Here is an 11,481-nt window from a genome sequence, read left to right as displayed (position 1 = left end):
GGCCTTGGTGACAGAAGGAGGAAGCACAACTGGAAGCACCTGGCTGGAAATGTGCTGCCACCTCACAGCACCACCCCTTGCTCCCAAACCACCTCCCTGCCCAGCAAGTGCAACAGGGCTGGGAATGGTTCACCTGCCTTGGAAAAACCACCACCACGAAGAATGGAGTACAAAAAGAAAGGTGTTATTTACAGGTGAACACGCCAATCAATTCCAGGGCTGCTGGAAATGTTACACAAAGGTGAAAAACAGGGAAGCCCCAGGAGTCTGGCACTCCAGAGCAGACTTTGCTGCTATCCCTCCCACCCACAGCCCTCCCCGTGCTGGAGAATCCCTGAAAAGAGCAATCCTGCCCTGCCCCTGCCCACTGCTGCAGCCAAGGCATCTCCATGGAAACTGCTGCATTTCATCCCCGCTGCCTGGGACCTCAAGAACAATTGTATTTATTTCCACAAGTGCTTTCTGGCACACAAGGATTAAGGGAAGCTCTGCCCAGCCTCCAGCTCTGAGACTGACAAATCTGGTCACAGGAGAAGGAAGGGTTGTTACACCCCCCCAGCAGAGTGAGCCCCAGGCAACAGCGTGGGGCAAGTGCCGAGATCAGCCCCAAATCCAGAGGGGTCTGGGGGGACCAGCTGCTCCAAACTATGAGGGAAGCAATTCCAGGTCTCAAGTCCTAATTCTCCACACATTTACTTCCACTAGAAATGGACCCCTGGAGAATTCCTGAGGCTCCTGAAGATCTTGCTGCCCAGTGCAGCACTGCAGGTCACTCTTCCAGTGCCAGAGCATTCCCTGCTCAGTTTCCTGTTTGGACAGGGTCAGAAGCTGAGTTTGAACTTTCCTCACCGTTGGTGACTCTGCGATCTACACGGCAAAATAACTGCATAAACTTAAAAAAAAACTCATAAGTTCAATTTAACCTGAGTTCTGGAGCAGACTGACCCACTGCTACAGAGTTACTCTCCCAAGCCCAAGAGTTCAGCGGATTTTCACCTGAGATTTAGGACACCTGAAGACTTGAGAAGTGCCCTCAGAGGTCAAATCATTTGGCATGGAACAGAAGTTTGTTAGAAAACAAACAAGAAGCCAGTGTCCTCCCCAGAGAGCTGGAGGCTGGGAAATCCAGCCTTGCCTGTCAGAAGATGGTCCAGTGGGCTGCTGAATGCGAGGGACAGGGCTTGTTCCAGGGAGAGCAGCCATTCCTCAGGGCTCTGGCAGTGGGTGGTGCCTGTGGGTCACTGCAGGACTCTCCCCTACATGTCCTCCACGCTCCACTTGTAGGCGAGCTCCTGCACCGCCTTCTTGTTGGCAATGCGGGCGAAGCGCTGCTGCTCGAACCCGTTGGACCTGCAAAGGGACACCCAGGAAACACTGACCACTTCGAGTTTTCCACTAATTTACTCTAGTTCAGTTTCTACCTGCACCTGTGGTTACCAAGAGTTGATGTCTCTGAAGTTCCCCACCTCCCCTTGTCCCATCTGTCCCATCACTCATCTGTAACTGAATCCAATCAACCTTCCAAATGCCAACACCCTCACTCATCCCATAGCTGGGAACTCCCTGAAGCAAAACTCCTCTTTTTACTGTTATTCCAACAGGAACAAGTACCTGTCCACACCATCCCAGCGATGCCCGGGCCAGATGTTAAACCTGTTGAGTGGAGGTGCTGGTCCCTTGTACCTGGGCTTTTCTGGAACACAAAGAGCAGAACAGCTGTTTCAGCACATCCTCACCCACTCAGGAGGTGTCTGCAGGTGAGTACAGGTAGAGAGCACAGGCTCCTGACAGCCAGCTGCAGCTCCCAAAGGCTCCCTGTGACAAACTGCTGAGTTTTCAGTCACCAAGCCCTGCTCTCCCAGCTAACAACTCCTGTAACTGTTACTGGTAACAAGCCAGTAACTCCGGAGAGCCCAGAAATCCCCCAGGACTCAGCTGCTCCAGCAGCCTTTGGCTATTTACTGAACAGCAGCTGCATTTCTGCACTGCTGATGCCATAAACCACACACAGGAATATTCCAGAGCCAAACCTTTCTCCTTGTTCTCCTTGGCCTTCCTTTTCTTGATGAGAGCAGCCATGGGGTCTCCTTCCCTCTCCTGTTCCCTCAGCATTCGATCCAGGTCCTGGTCATCGATGTAGCGGGCCAAGGGCTTCTGCATCTCCTTGAATGCATCCTCCACGTTCTGCTGCTGCTGCCTCTCCTGTGCCAGCCTAGAAAACACACAGTGTCACCCAAACCCAGGCCATCACTCCTTGGGACTTGTTCAGTTTGCATGATGGGTCACACCCCTGAACTCCTATTGCCTGTGCAGCATTCCCAAACTACCTCCAGCAAAGGAAGGGGTTTTCAGACACGTGGAACACGTGCTGGTCCCAGGCTCAACCTCAGAATGAAGTGAAATGCAACACCACCTGTCTGACAGCAGATCCAAACTAAAACCAGGACATGGGAGGCCCAAGGACTGTGCTTATGAGTCCCTTAACTCACCCTTTTCCCCACTTGGCATATTGCTCTTCTCTCTTGGCCTCTGCCTCAGCCTTCTGCCTCTGCTCCAGCTGCTCCTGGGCCAGGTTCCTCTTGCGGCCGGACTTGTCTCGGAACACGGTCTGAGCGTTCTGGGATTCCTCTGGCAGGGACAGATGTCTCAAGTCACACATTTTGGAACATTTTATCGCCTCCAGACAATTCAACGACTTTAACTGTGACTTCTCTTTTGCTTGTCCTTATCTCCCAAAGAACCTGTCACCCAAAGCCAGGCAGGATCTCGCTCCTGCTTTTCCCTGCTGCCCCACACAGACCCTGAGCTCTCATTATCCATCAGCTTCTTCAGACTTGCAAAGAAAAAACATTTCACACTCCCTTTGATTTCCCTGGCACTGCTCTGAAACCCCCACATGGAACAGTGACCCTAGCCAAGGCTTCCAGCAGCATGTGCAGCTGCAGCTCCACAGGGATGCTCCCCACCAGCATGCCAGTGCCAGGGCCTGACAGAGCAAAGGAGGAGAAGGAGAGCTGGGGCTCGGGCTGTGCTCCACACTCCCACCTTCCAGGTGCTTAATGCTCCTCTCGTGCTTCCGGAGCTCCTGCTTCTCCCTCTGCAGCACATCGGCCGACACCAGGCCAGCTTTGGCCCCGGATGACATCACGTTAGCCTGGAAAACACACAAAGCCCACAGCTCCAGCTGGCTCAGAGGGGGGGCAGCCAGAGAAGGCAGAACAAGGGGCAACCCAAACCACAGGGACAGGGCAGGAAAAGCCCTGTTAGAGCCACTTGTAGAAAAACTTCCCCAGTTTGTGAGTCACTGGACTTGCACAGCTGGAAGGGAAAGAGACAACCTTTACCTTCCTGGGAGAGCCCGGGGGACTCCGTGATCTGTGCTGCTCCTTCTGGGCAGGTGAAGTCTGTCCTGGAGGAGATAAATCAGAGAGTGAGGATCTGCTGATTCCTCCAAGAGGATCACGCTCAGGGAATCCTGTGCCAGGGAAGCAGCTGCCCACCTGTGGCAGTGTGGATCCTAGGGAGTCCCCGGGGGGACACAGCCTGTGACACTCACCTTTCCTTCGGCTCTTTTTGCCACTCGGGGACCCCGGCTTCCCTCTCCGAGGTGACAAATCCTGACACTGCCTCCTGGGAGGTGACAGATCTGGTGTGTCATGACGCTGTCTCCTGGGAGGTGACAGATCCGGGGTGTCGTGACGCTGCCTCCTGGGAGGTGACAGATCTGGTGTGTCATGACGCTGTCTCCTAGGAGGTGACAGATCCGGTGTGTCGTGACGCTGTCTCCTGGGAGGTGACAGATCCGGGGTGTCGTGACGCTGTCTCCTGGGAGGTGACAGATCTGGTGTGTCGTGACGCTGTCTCCTGGGAGGTGACAGATCCGGGGTGTCGTGACGCTGTCTCCTGGGAGGTGACAGATCCGGGGTGTCGTGACGCTGTCTCCTGGGAGGTGACAGATCCGGGGTGTCGTGACGCTGTCTCCTGGGAGGTGACAGATCCGGGGTGTCGTGACGCTGTCTCCTGGGAGGTGACAGATCCGGGGTGTCGTGACGCTGTCTCCTGGGAGGTGACAGATCCGGGGTGTCGTGACGCTGTCTCCTGGGAGGTGACAGATCCGGGGTGTCATGACGCTGCCTCCTGGGAGGTGATGGGTCAGGGGTGTCATGACGTTGTCGACGCCGGGGAGCTGAAAGATCTGGGGTATCACAACGCTGCCTTTTCGGAGGTGACAAGTCTGACGTGCTGTGACGTTGTCTCCTGGGAGGGGATGGGTCAGGGGTGTCATGACGCTGCCGCCTTGGAGGAGAGAGGTCCGAGGAGCTGTTGTGTTTCCTGGCTGGGGGTGAGGGCTCTGGGGAGTCGTGGCGCCGCCTGTGAGAGCAGAGAAGGTGACAGTGAGCTCCCTTTGTGTTTGGCTTGTTTGGAAAAAAAGCAGGACCCGCAGAGCTGGGAAGTCAGCCAAGGCTGGGAACAGCCTTGCGGACGTGGATTCTGCACCCCTGAGCCCCAGCCCTCCCAGAAACCCTCCAAGGCAGCCTGGATCCTAGCAGAGCTGCAATTTGAAAGTCTTCACCACCACCATCATTCAAAGTGACAGGGACCATCACCCCAATCTCCCTGGCAGTGTCACAAACATCCAGGGCTGCCAGTTCCGTGCCCCAGGCAGCAGGGAAAGGTATCCAGAAGTGGCCCCATTTCCCAGCAAAGCACCTGGAAAGCACGGAACCAGGCAGTCCAACCCAGAAAGGCAGAGTGAACCGAGAGCAGAATTCCTGGTTGCATCCCCCATACCTCACGGCAGACTTGGCAGGTACCGAAATATCCGAACTCTGAGAGTCCTCATCTGAAGGAAAACAATTGGAATCACCATTGTTTGGAGAAGCTAAATATTAGGGAGAGAGGGTGGAAGGGGTTGCTCTCACCTCCTAGAAGCTTCCACTTGGAGTTTGTTCGGAATTCCTCCATGAGTTTCACCTCCTCGGGGCGCTCATCAATGAACTCTGCCACCTGCACACACCACAGCAAACACTGGGAGCTCACCAACAGGCAGAATTCCCACTCCTGACACAACCACTCAAACCCAGCAACCCCAGGCCCTCTGACTCGTTCCAGCAGCTTTTCTGGAGCACAGAACCACCGTGCTGGTCCTTGGGACACACGGGTACATAAAGAATGGGCTGCTTTGATCCACGGGGAGCTCACTCGTCCTTGCAGAGCTCCGAGCAGGAATCCCATCCATCCCTGAGGCAGAACGCACCAAAACGCAGGGCAGGGAGAGGCGCTTTAGCAAGTTCTTCCCAAAGGGAAACACGAGGTGACGGTGAGAACAAACTGAGGGTGCGAGACCGCGTCTGATCAGACTCCCCGCTCACCACAGGCATGTCCCCCTCGTCCTCCTCCTCCTCCTTCTCCGGGGCGGCGGCGATGCTGTTCCAGCTCACATCGTCATCCACGATCCGCATCCTGCGAGCGGATGGGACACGCGCTGCCGTCAGGACCCGTCAGGAACGGGGAGATCTGCGGCAGAGGAGCCCTGGGGAGCGTCCCGGCCCCAGGGGGCTCGGAGGGAAGGTTTGGAGATGGGATTTTGGGGGAGCGGACTCGGGGGGAGTCCCAAGCCCGGGCACCGCACAGGGTCGCGCCTGCTGCCCCGTTCCCCTGGGACTCACCCTGCTCTGCCAGTGCCGCCCGGCGGCTTCTTCTTGCGGCGGCGGCGGGGCTGGGCGGGCTCGGCGGTGCCGCTCAGGTACCGCCGCAGGTACTCGGCCTTCGACACTCCCGGCGCCGCCATCGCGCTCTGACGCAAAACTTCGGCGTCGGCAGGAAGGGGCGGGGCTTGAGCCTGGAGGACTGGGTGATGGGCGTGGTCATTTCCATCAATGCAGTCGTAGTGGGAGATGGGCGTGGCCACTGCCATAAATGGAGCTTCAGCAGGAGATGGGCGTGGCCAGGCCGCGTGCCATGAAGGGAGCACGGGGCGGGGCCATGGGCGTGGCCACAGGGCAGTCAGGGTTATGAATGGAGCAGAGCGGCAGGACACGAACGCATCAACTTTTATCGATCAGCTTTATTGGGGAGTCGCCTCCACAGCCACCCCCCTGCCCCAACACATCAGCCCCTCCTGTGACACCGCAGCACGGGGAGGCCCCGAGGCCCAGCCCCGCTGCCGTCAGACAGGAACAGCTCCCCTGGCCCCAGAAAGGGGAGGAGAGTCCTGGCCCCACACAAGTCCTGGTCCCCTGGAGCAGTTGGGGAAGGAGGGTGGGAGGGCTGGGGCGGCCCCGCTACCGGCCCGAGGCCGCCTCTGGCTCGTAGCCTTCTGTTTTCATGTCGTTGAGGCCCAGCTCTTCGTTCTGCTCAAAGGTGCGCTCGTAGCGCTGCACACTCAGCTCCGGGTCCTCTTCTGGGGCGTACACGTTCTGTGGGGACAGGGAGAAAGCTCCTGCACTCCCTTCTGCCCACAGGCCCGGGCACCAGCACAGGTCTGGGCCCTGGGCAGCACCCAAGCTAAGCACCCACAAAGCCAGCAGGGCCTTTCAGCAACGTGCTCGTGCCCAGAGCTCCAACGGGAACCCGTTCCCAACATGTGCCAGGGAAATAAAACCCCCTAAACTGTTCAGGGAGCTCACCCCGAGGGCCCAAGGCTGTACCTGAAGGTAACTGTTGCCTGCAGGGTCATCCATGATGAAGTGAGCCTGGGCCTTCCCCTCTATGATCTGCAGGAACAGAACATGTCCAGCTATTAAGGCTCTTCCTAATCCTTCGGCACCTCTGAAGTGCAGAGCACAGAAAATCTAGAAGAAACCCACGTCCTGAAGCTTCCCAATGAACTCCTGCAGCTTCCCTGTCCTGCTGGGGGTGGAGCTGTCTCCCAGAGTGAAGGGGTTCTTCTCCACCTGCAAGGCAGGTGAGGCACTGTGAGGCAGCCAGCCCCCCCCAGCCAGCCCCACGAGGGACAGGGAGGGGGCAGAGCCCCCCCAGGCTGGCCCAGGACCACTCACCAGGTCACGGATGTCCTTCAGCAGCCCCTCCAGTGTGGTGAACTTCCCCCCCAGCGCTCCCATGCCCAGCTCGAACTCCAGCTCAGGGATCTCCACGCTGCACGTCTCTGACTGCAAAGGTCAGCACCCTGTGAGCCCCAAGGAGGAGGGCTGGGCCCCTCCCTGGACTCCCCACACCACAACAGGAGGCCAAGGCAGGTAACCCCAGGGCACTGCACCTTCAGGATATCCCTGGTCATGTCAGAGGGATCCGTAATCCGGAGGGTGATCCTGGTGCCTTGCGGTTCGATGGCTCCTCCAGACTTCACCTGGGAACACTTGGCAGTGAGCTCCACATCTCACACCCCGGTGCTTCAACAGGGTTCATCCCAGCAGTCCAGAGGCCATTTCAAACCTGAGCGAGCGGCCTCACTACCCAGCATAAAGCACCTCCTGGCATTATCCCCAAATCCAGTTTTCCTCCCCAACAGCCCCACTGGGAGGCAGAGCTCTGGGACAAAGGCACAGAACTGCACTCCCTCTCCCACTGCCCTCCTTCCAGCTCACCTCATTGGTCCTGTGCCCACAGGAGTCGCAGTTGGTAGCCATGATAATCACTTCCTTAAAGTGTGGGATTTCTGGAGCAGTGACTCAAGGGAAACATCAAAGCAGCAGCTGAGGACCCCACTGGGAGTAGTGAGCAGCCCTGAGACAGCTCTGTATCCCAACAGGCCCCACCTGAGAGAACTGATTCAGGCCTGTGGTGCGGCAGGGAGAGCCCAGGGCCATGCAGTGTCCCCCAGCCCCCAGAACAGACCCCAGCCCATGCCCACCCCCAAAGGATACGCACTAACTTCATGTTGGTGCTGGCCGGGGCATTGCACTCCGGGCAGTTTGTGTTGAACTGCAGCACCTGGGGGAGGGAAAGGGCAGCCAGAATGTCCCAGCCAGCCTGGGGTAGCTGTCCCGAGTGTCCCCGAGCTCTGCAGCACCACCCACCTCATCCCTCAGGTCCTCGGCAGCGTCCGGCAGCTTGGCATCCACCTCCTCTCCCTGCAAGGGAAGGGTTAACTTCTGCTCCCTCCTGTGGGGTCCCCAGGGGCCAGGGGCTGATCAGTCACCTCCAGCCCCAGCACAGCAGCCTGCTGGGGGCTCCTCCTGTAGTGAGTGACCACCAGGGCCTCGTCCCTCTGCGGTGCATGGGGGTTCTCCACAAAGCTGTTCCCGGAGGGATCATCCAGGATCTGCAGGACAAGGGCGCCTGAGGGAGCTATCCTGCACCCCTCATCCAAGCAGGGCTGCCCTTCTGTGAGCACTCACAAATGTGAAGGGGGAATTGACTTCCTTCAGCTGCCTGAGTTTACCAATGAACTCGTCTATTTTCCTTGCCACCTCTTTGTCCGTCACCTGGAAGAGGATACGGAATCACAGAATCCTTTAAAATGGAAAAGGCCCCCAGGATGGCATTCAGCTGCTGCAGGGGTAGCCCAGAGCTGCTGACAAAGGTGACGATGGCACAGACCGGAGCCCAGGTGCTCTCCCCACCAGCCCTGTGTAGGGGCAGGGGATGGTCATCCCAAGTTTTTCCATCCCTAAGGAGCTTCCTTCCCCTTCCCAGCCCCTTACCCTGCGGGTGGGCTGGTCCTGCTCCAGGCCTGCCATAGCTCTGTCAATGATCCCCTCGATGGTGGTGAGCACTTGGCAAGGGAAGGAGACAAGAGGTGATGACACCATTAGCACATCCCAGGGGTGCCCGGGAGCCCCCCCAAGAGCTGCTCCCATTTACCCACCTCCCTTCTGGCTGAAGGCAGGGATCTCGAAGTCCAGCTCTGGAATCCGAGCTGAGGCACAGTCGGTCTTCACCACCTCCCTGTTCATGTCCTGTACACACAGCCAGGGAGCAGCCTGAGGATCCCCTAGAGATCCAGGGGTTCCCACACACTGGGATCACAGAGAGGTGACCTCTTCTTTAGGAATGTGCAGGTTTGGGCCCGGAGCAGAGCGGGGAGGCTCTGCTCACCTGGCGGGAGGTGACAGCCAGGGTGTAGCGCACGCCCTGCTCCTGGATCCTGCCTGCAGACTGGATCTCCGTGTTGGACCAGGAGCAGCTGGTGCAGGAGAAGGAGCTAACGATGATCTCTTTGAAGAAGGGGATCCTGGTGAGCAGGAGCCGTGTCACTCCCTACAGTAGCGAGGGGCCTCGTGGGAACTGAGTCCTGGGGGTGATGGCCCAGGGCCCTGACAGCACCTCCCAAAAATAGGACATCCCTGTGCCAAACCTTCTCTCAGCCCCCAGGAGCTCCTGCAAACACCCACCTGACCCCACCAGTGCCCCCAGCTCTGAGAACAGCTGTGGCCCCCTCTAGGTCCCTCCCCTCTCCTGCCCTCATCGTCCCTCAGCCCTCTGGAACGCCCACCGAGACCTGCCTGCTCCTCCCCACGATCACTGGAGAGCCCTGGACCCCGAGCCCGACCCATGCAGGGGTATGTCCCCCGGCCCCCGCAGCCTCTCCCTGGCCCCCACAGACCCCTGCACCCACCCTGGCCCCCGCACACCCCTGTCCTGCTCTCTCCCCCGGTCCCCGCAGGCCTCTGTGCCCCCCAGTCCCCGCAGGCCGCTGCTGCCCGGGGCCCCTCACGTTGCGGAAGCAATTCATGCACAGGGACTCGATCTCTGCCGGCTGCTGCTCGCTGTCCTCGGCGCTGAGGGGCCGGAACAGGGACTCTGCGGACCCCGCCGCCGCCTCCATGGCCCCCAGCGCCGACATGATGGTGGAAGGTCACGTGGCTGCGCGGACCGATGACGTACTGCCACGTGCTCGGCGGATCACGTGACGCGCGCGGGCCGCGATGGCGGCGCCTTTATTTGTGTTCAGCCGCGGAGCCGCCCCGGCCCCGCCACCCCGGCCGGCCCCGCCCGCGCCTCCCCGGGGCCCTCCCCGCCCCGCTCGCTCAGGCTCAGCGCCAGGTCCCGCCACAGCGCGTCCAGCCGGGCCCGCAGGTCCTCCAGGGGCGGCGGCGGCGCGTCCAGCGGCTCCTCGGGCGGGCCCGGCCGGGCGCTGAGCTTCAGCCGCATCTCCTCCGTCTCCTGGTCCAGCGCGCGGGTGAAGGCCTGGATCTGGGCGTACGTGTCCTGCCGGAACTCCTCCACCCGCCGCTGCACCTCCCGCGCCAGCGCCTCCCGAGAGCGGCCCGGCGGCGCCGCGGGCCCCCCGAGGCTGCCGGGCAACAGGCTCAGCTTCGCCTTCAGCTGCTCCAGGTTTTTCTGGATCTGTTGGTGCAGGTCCCGCGCGTTGCGGGCCAGCTTGGCGGACAGTTCCTGGATGTGCTGGTTGAGCTGCTCGGGGCTGGCGCGGGCGTGCGGGGCCACGCTGCGGTGCAGCTCCTCCACGTTGCGGTGGATCTCGCTCAGCAGCCGGTCCGTGTACGGGTGGAATATGTCCTTCACCTGGTCCGTGTGGAAGGCGATCTTGTCGGCGTAGTGAGCCATGAAGCGCTGGAGCTCGTCGGCGCCGCCCAGGAGCTGCGCCGTCACCTCCCGGCTGGGCACCAGGTGCCGCCGGAGCTGCCGGGCCCGCAGGGACACCTGCTCCAGGAGCTCCTCAGTGAGCGGCTGCAGCTGCTGCCGGAGCTCGTCCAGCTGCTTCCCGACCTGCTGGTGCACCTCGTCCACGTACGGGGACAGCTTCTCCCGGAGGCTGTCGAGCTCCCTGCGCAGGGCCTTGCGCAGGCTGGCCGAGTCCTCGGGGAGCCGCGGCTGCAGGTCCCTGCTGAGGGGCGACAGCTTCTCCAGGAAGTCCCCCATGTAGCTGACCCCATCCTGAATGCTCTCCTTCAGGTTCCTGCACGACACAGTCACTGACACCCCCGAGTGACCACAAACACTCTGCGCCCCACACATCCCTAATAAAAGCTGTCCCCACCCACCAGGGCCCTTCCCTTGTGTCCCCAGAGGGAGAAGAGCAGGGCGCGGCTGTGCCAGTGGCTCCTGGGGCTCGAGGGGTGCTGCACTCACGTGATGTCCCTGCCCAGCTTGCTCTGGCCCTGCTCCAGGCTCTCCTTGTCACCCGTCAGCTGGCTCAGGTACTCCCAGAGGCCGCTCTGCGCCGGCTTGGCTGGGGACACTGCGGGCAGGAGCGAGGCTTGTGCTGCTGCCCACGGAGCCCTGCTGCCCACAGAGCCCCTGCACCCACCTGGGCAGCCGGCCAGCAGAGAGAGGAGCAGCACAGCCTTCAGCAGCATGGTCGGGCTGCAGGAGAGGAGCCGTCTGAGCGCTCACAGGTGGTGGTGCCTCTGCTGCACGTGCTCCCTCCAAGGACCTGCCTCGTGGGGTTCCCTTTGATGCTCGGAGATCCCCTAAAAACACCTGGGGTTCCCCATGACACCTGTGGGTCCCTGAAACACCTCGGGTGCCCCGCAGCCCTGTTGTCGTGCACCTGGAGTCACACCCGGCTCCTCTGGCCGTACAGACTTAAAGCCCCCCGCCCCTCACCTGGCTCTG

The 11,481-nt window shown here is 60.4% G+C and overlaps 3 protein-coding genes across 7 annotated transcripts; all 3 read right to left on the bottom strand.

The window, feature by feature from the left end:
• Positions 1–316: 316 nt before the first annotated feature.
• On the bottom strand, positions 317–5,791 carry BUD13 (BUD13 homolog). 3 transcript variants are annotated; one of them, XM_062508756.1, is made up of 11 exons: positions 5,670–5,791; positions 5,373–5,463; positions 4,917–5,007; positions 4,792–4,843; positions 3,557–4,296; positions 3,345–3,409; positions 3,046–3,154; positions 2,490–2,628; positions 2,031–2,212; positions 1,612–1,693; positions 317–1,350 (listed from the first exon to the last, which is right to left on the bottom strand). In XM_062508756.1, exons 1-11 carry the CDS (start codon positions 5,789–5,791, stop codon positions 1,257–1,259), a joined length of 1,767 nt encoding a protein of 588 aa, XP_062364740.1. In that variant the 3' UTR covers positions 317–1,256. The 3 variants fall into 3 exon arrangements, with proteins under 3 accessions (XP_062364740.1, XP_062364738.1, XP_062364739.1); XM_062508754.1 differs by lacking the exon at positions 5,670–5,791 and having other exon boundaries at positions 3,557–4,371; positions 4,923–5,448; XM_062508755.1 differs by lacking the exons at positions 4,792–4,843; positions 5,670–5,791 and having other exon boundaries at positions 3,345–3,404; positions 3,557–4,371; positions 4,923–5,448.
• Positions 5,792–6,078: 287 nt separating this feature from the next.
• Positions 6,079–9,859, bottom strand: ZPR1 (ZPR1 zinc finger). 2 transcript variants are annotated; one of them, XM_062508588.1, is made up of 14 exons: positions 9,620–9,859; positions 9,001–9,162; positions 8,771–8,861; positions 8,607–8,677; positions 8,301–8,387; positions 8,102–8,224; positions 7,980–8,033; positions 7,827–7,893; positions 7,548–7,618; positions 7,220–7,309; positions 7,002–7,112; positions 6,810–6,896; positions 6,651–6,716; positions 6,079–6,419 (listed from the first exon to the last, which is right to left on the bottom strand). In XM_062508588.1, exons 1-14 carry the CDS (start codon positions 9,746–9,748, stop codon positions 6,285–6,287), a joined length of 1,344 nt encoding a protein of 447 aa, XP_062364572.1. In that variant the 5' UTR covers positions 9,749–9,859; the 3' UTR covers positions 6,079–6,284. The 2 variants fall into 2 exon arrangements, with proteins under 2 accessions (XP_062364572.1, XP_062364573.1); XM_062508589.1 differs by lacking the exon at positions 9,001–9,162.
• Positions 9,853–11,222, bottom strand: APOA5 (apolipoprotein A5). Of its 2 annotated transcripts, XM_062508592.1 has the most exons (3): positions 11,174–11,222; positions 10,996–11,104; positions 9,853–10,822 (listed from the first exon to the last, which is right to left on the bottom strand). In XM_062508592.1, the coding sequence occupies exons 1-3, from the start codon at positions 11,220–11,222 to the stop codon at positions 9,853–9,855; spliced, it is 1,128 nt and encodes a 375-aa protein (XP_062364576.1). The 2 variants fall into 2 exon arrangements, with proteins under 2 accessions (XP_062364576.1, XP_062364574.1); XM_062508590.1 differs by having other exon boundaries at positions 10,996–11,222.
• Positions 11,223–11,481: the final 259 nt, after the last annotated feature.

This window comes from Cinclus cinclus, chromosome 25 (genome assembly GCF_963662255.1).
Source record: "Cinclus cinclus chromosome 25, bCinCin1.1, whole genome shotgun sequence".
Taxonomy (NCBI): domain Eukaryota; kingdom Metazoa; phylum Chordata; class Aves; order Passeriformes; family Cinclidae; genus Cinclus; species Cinclus cinclus.
This window is presented reverse-complemented; position numbering and strand designations above follow the sequence as displayed.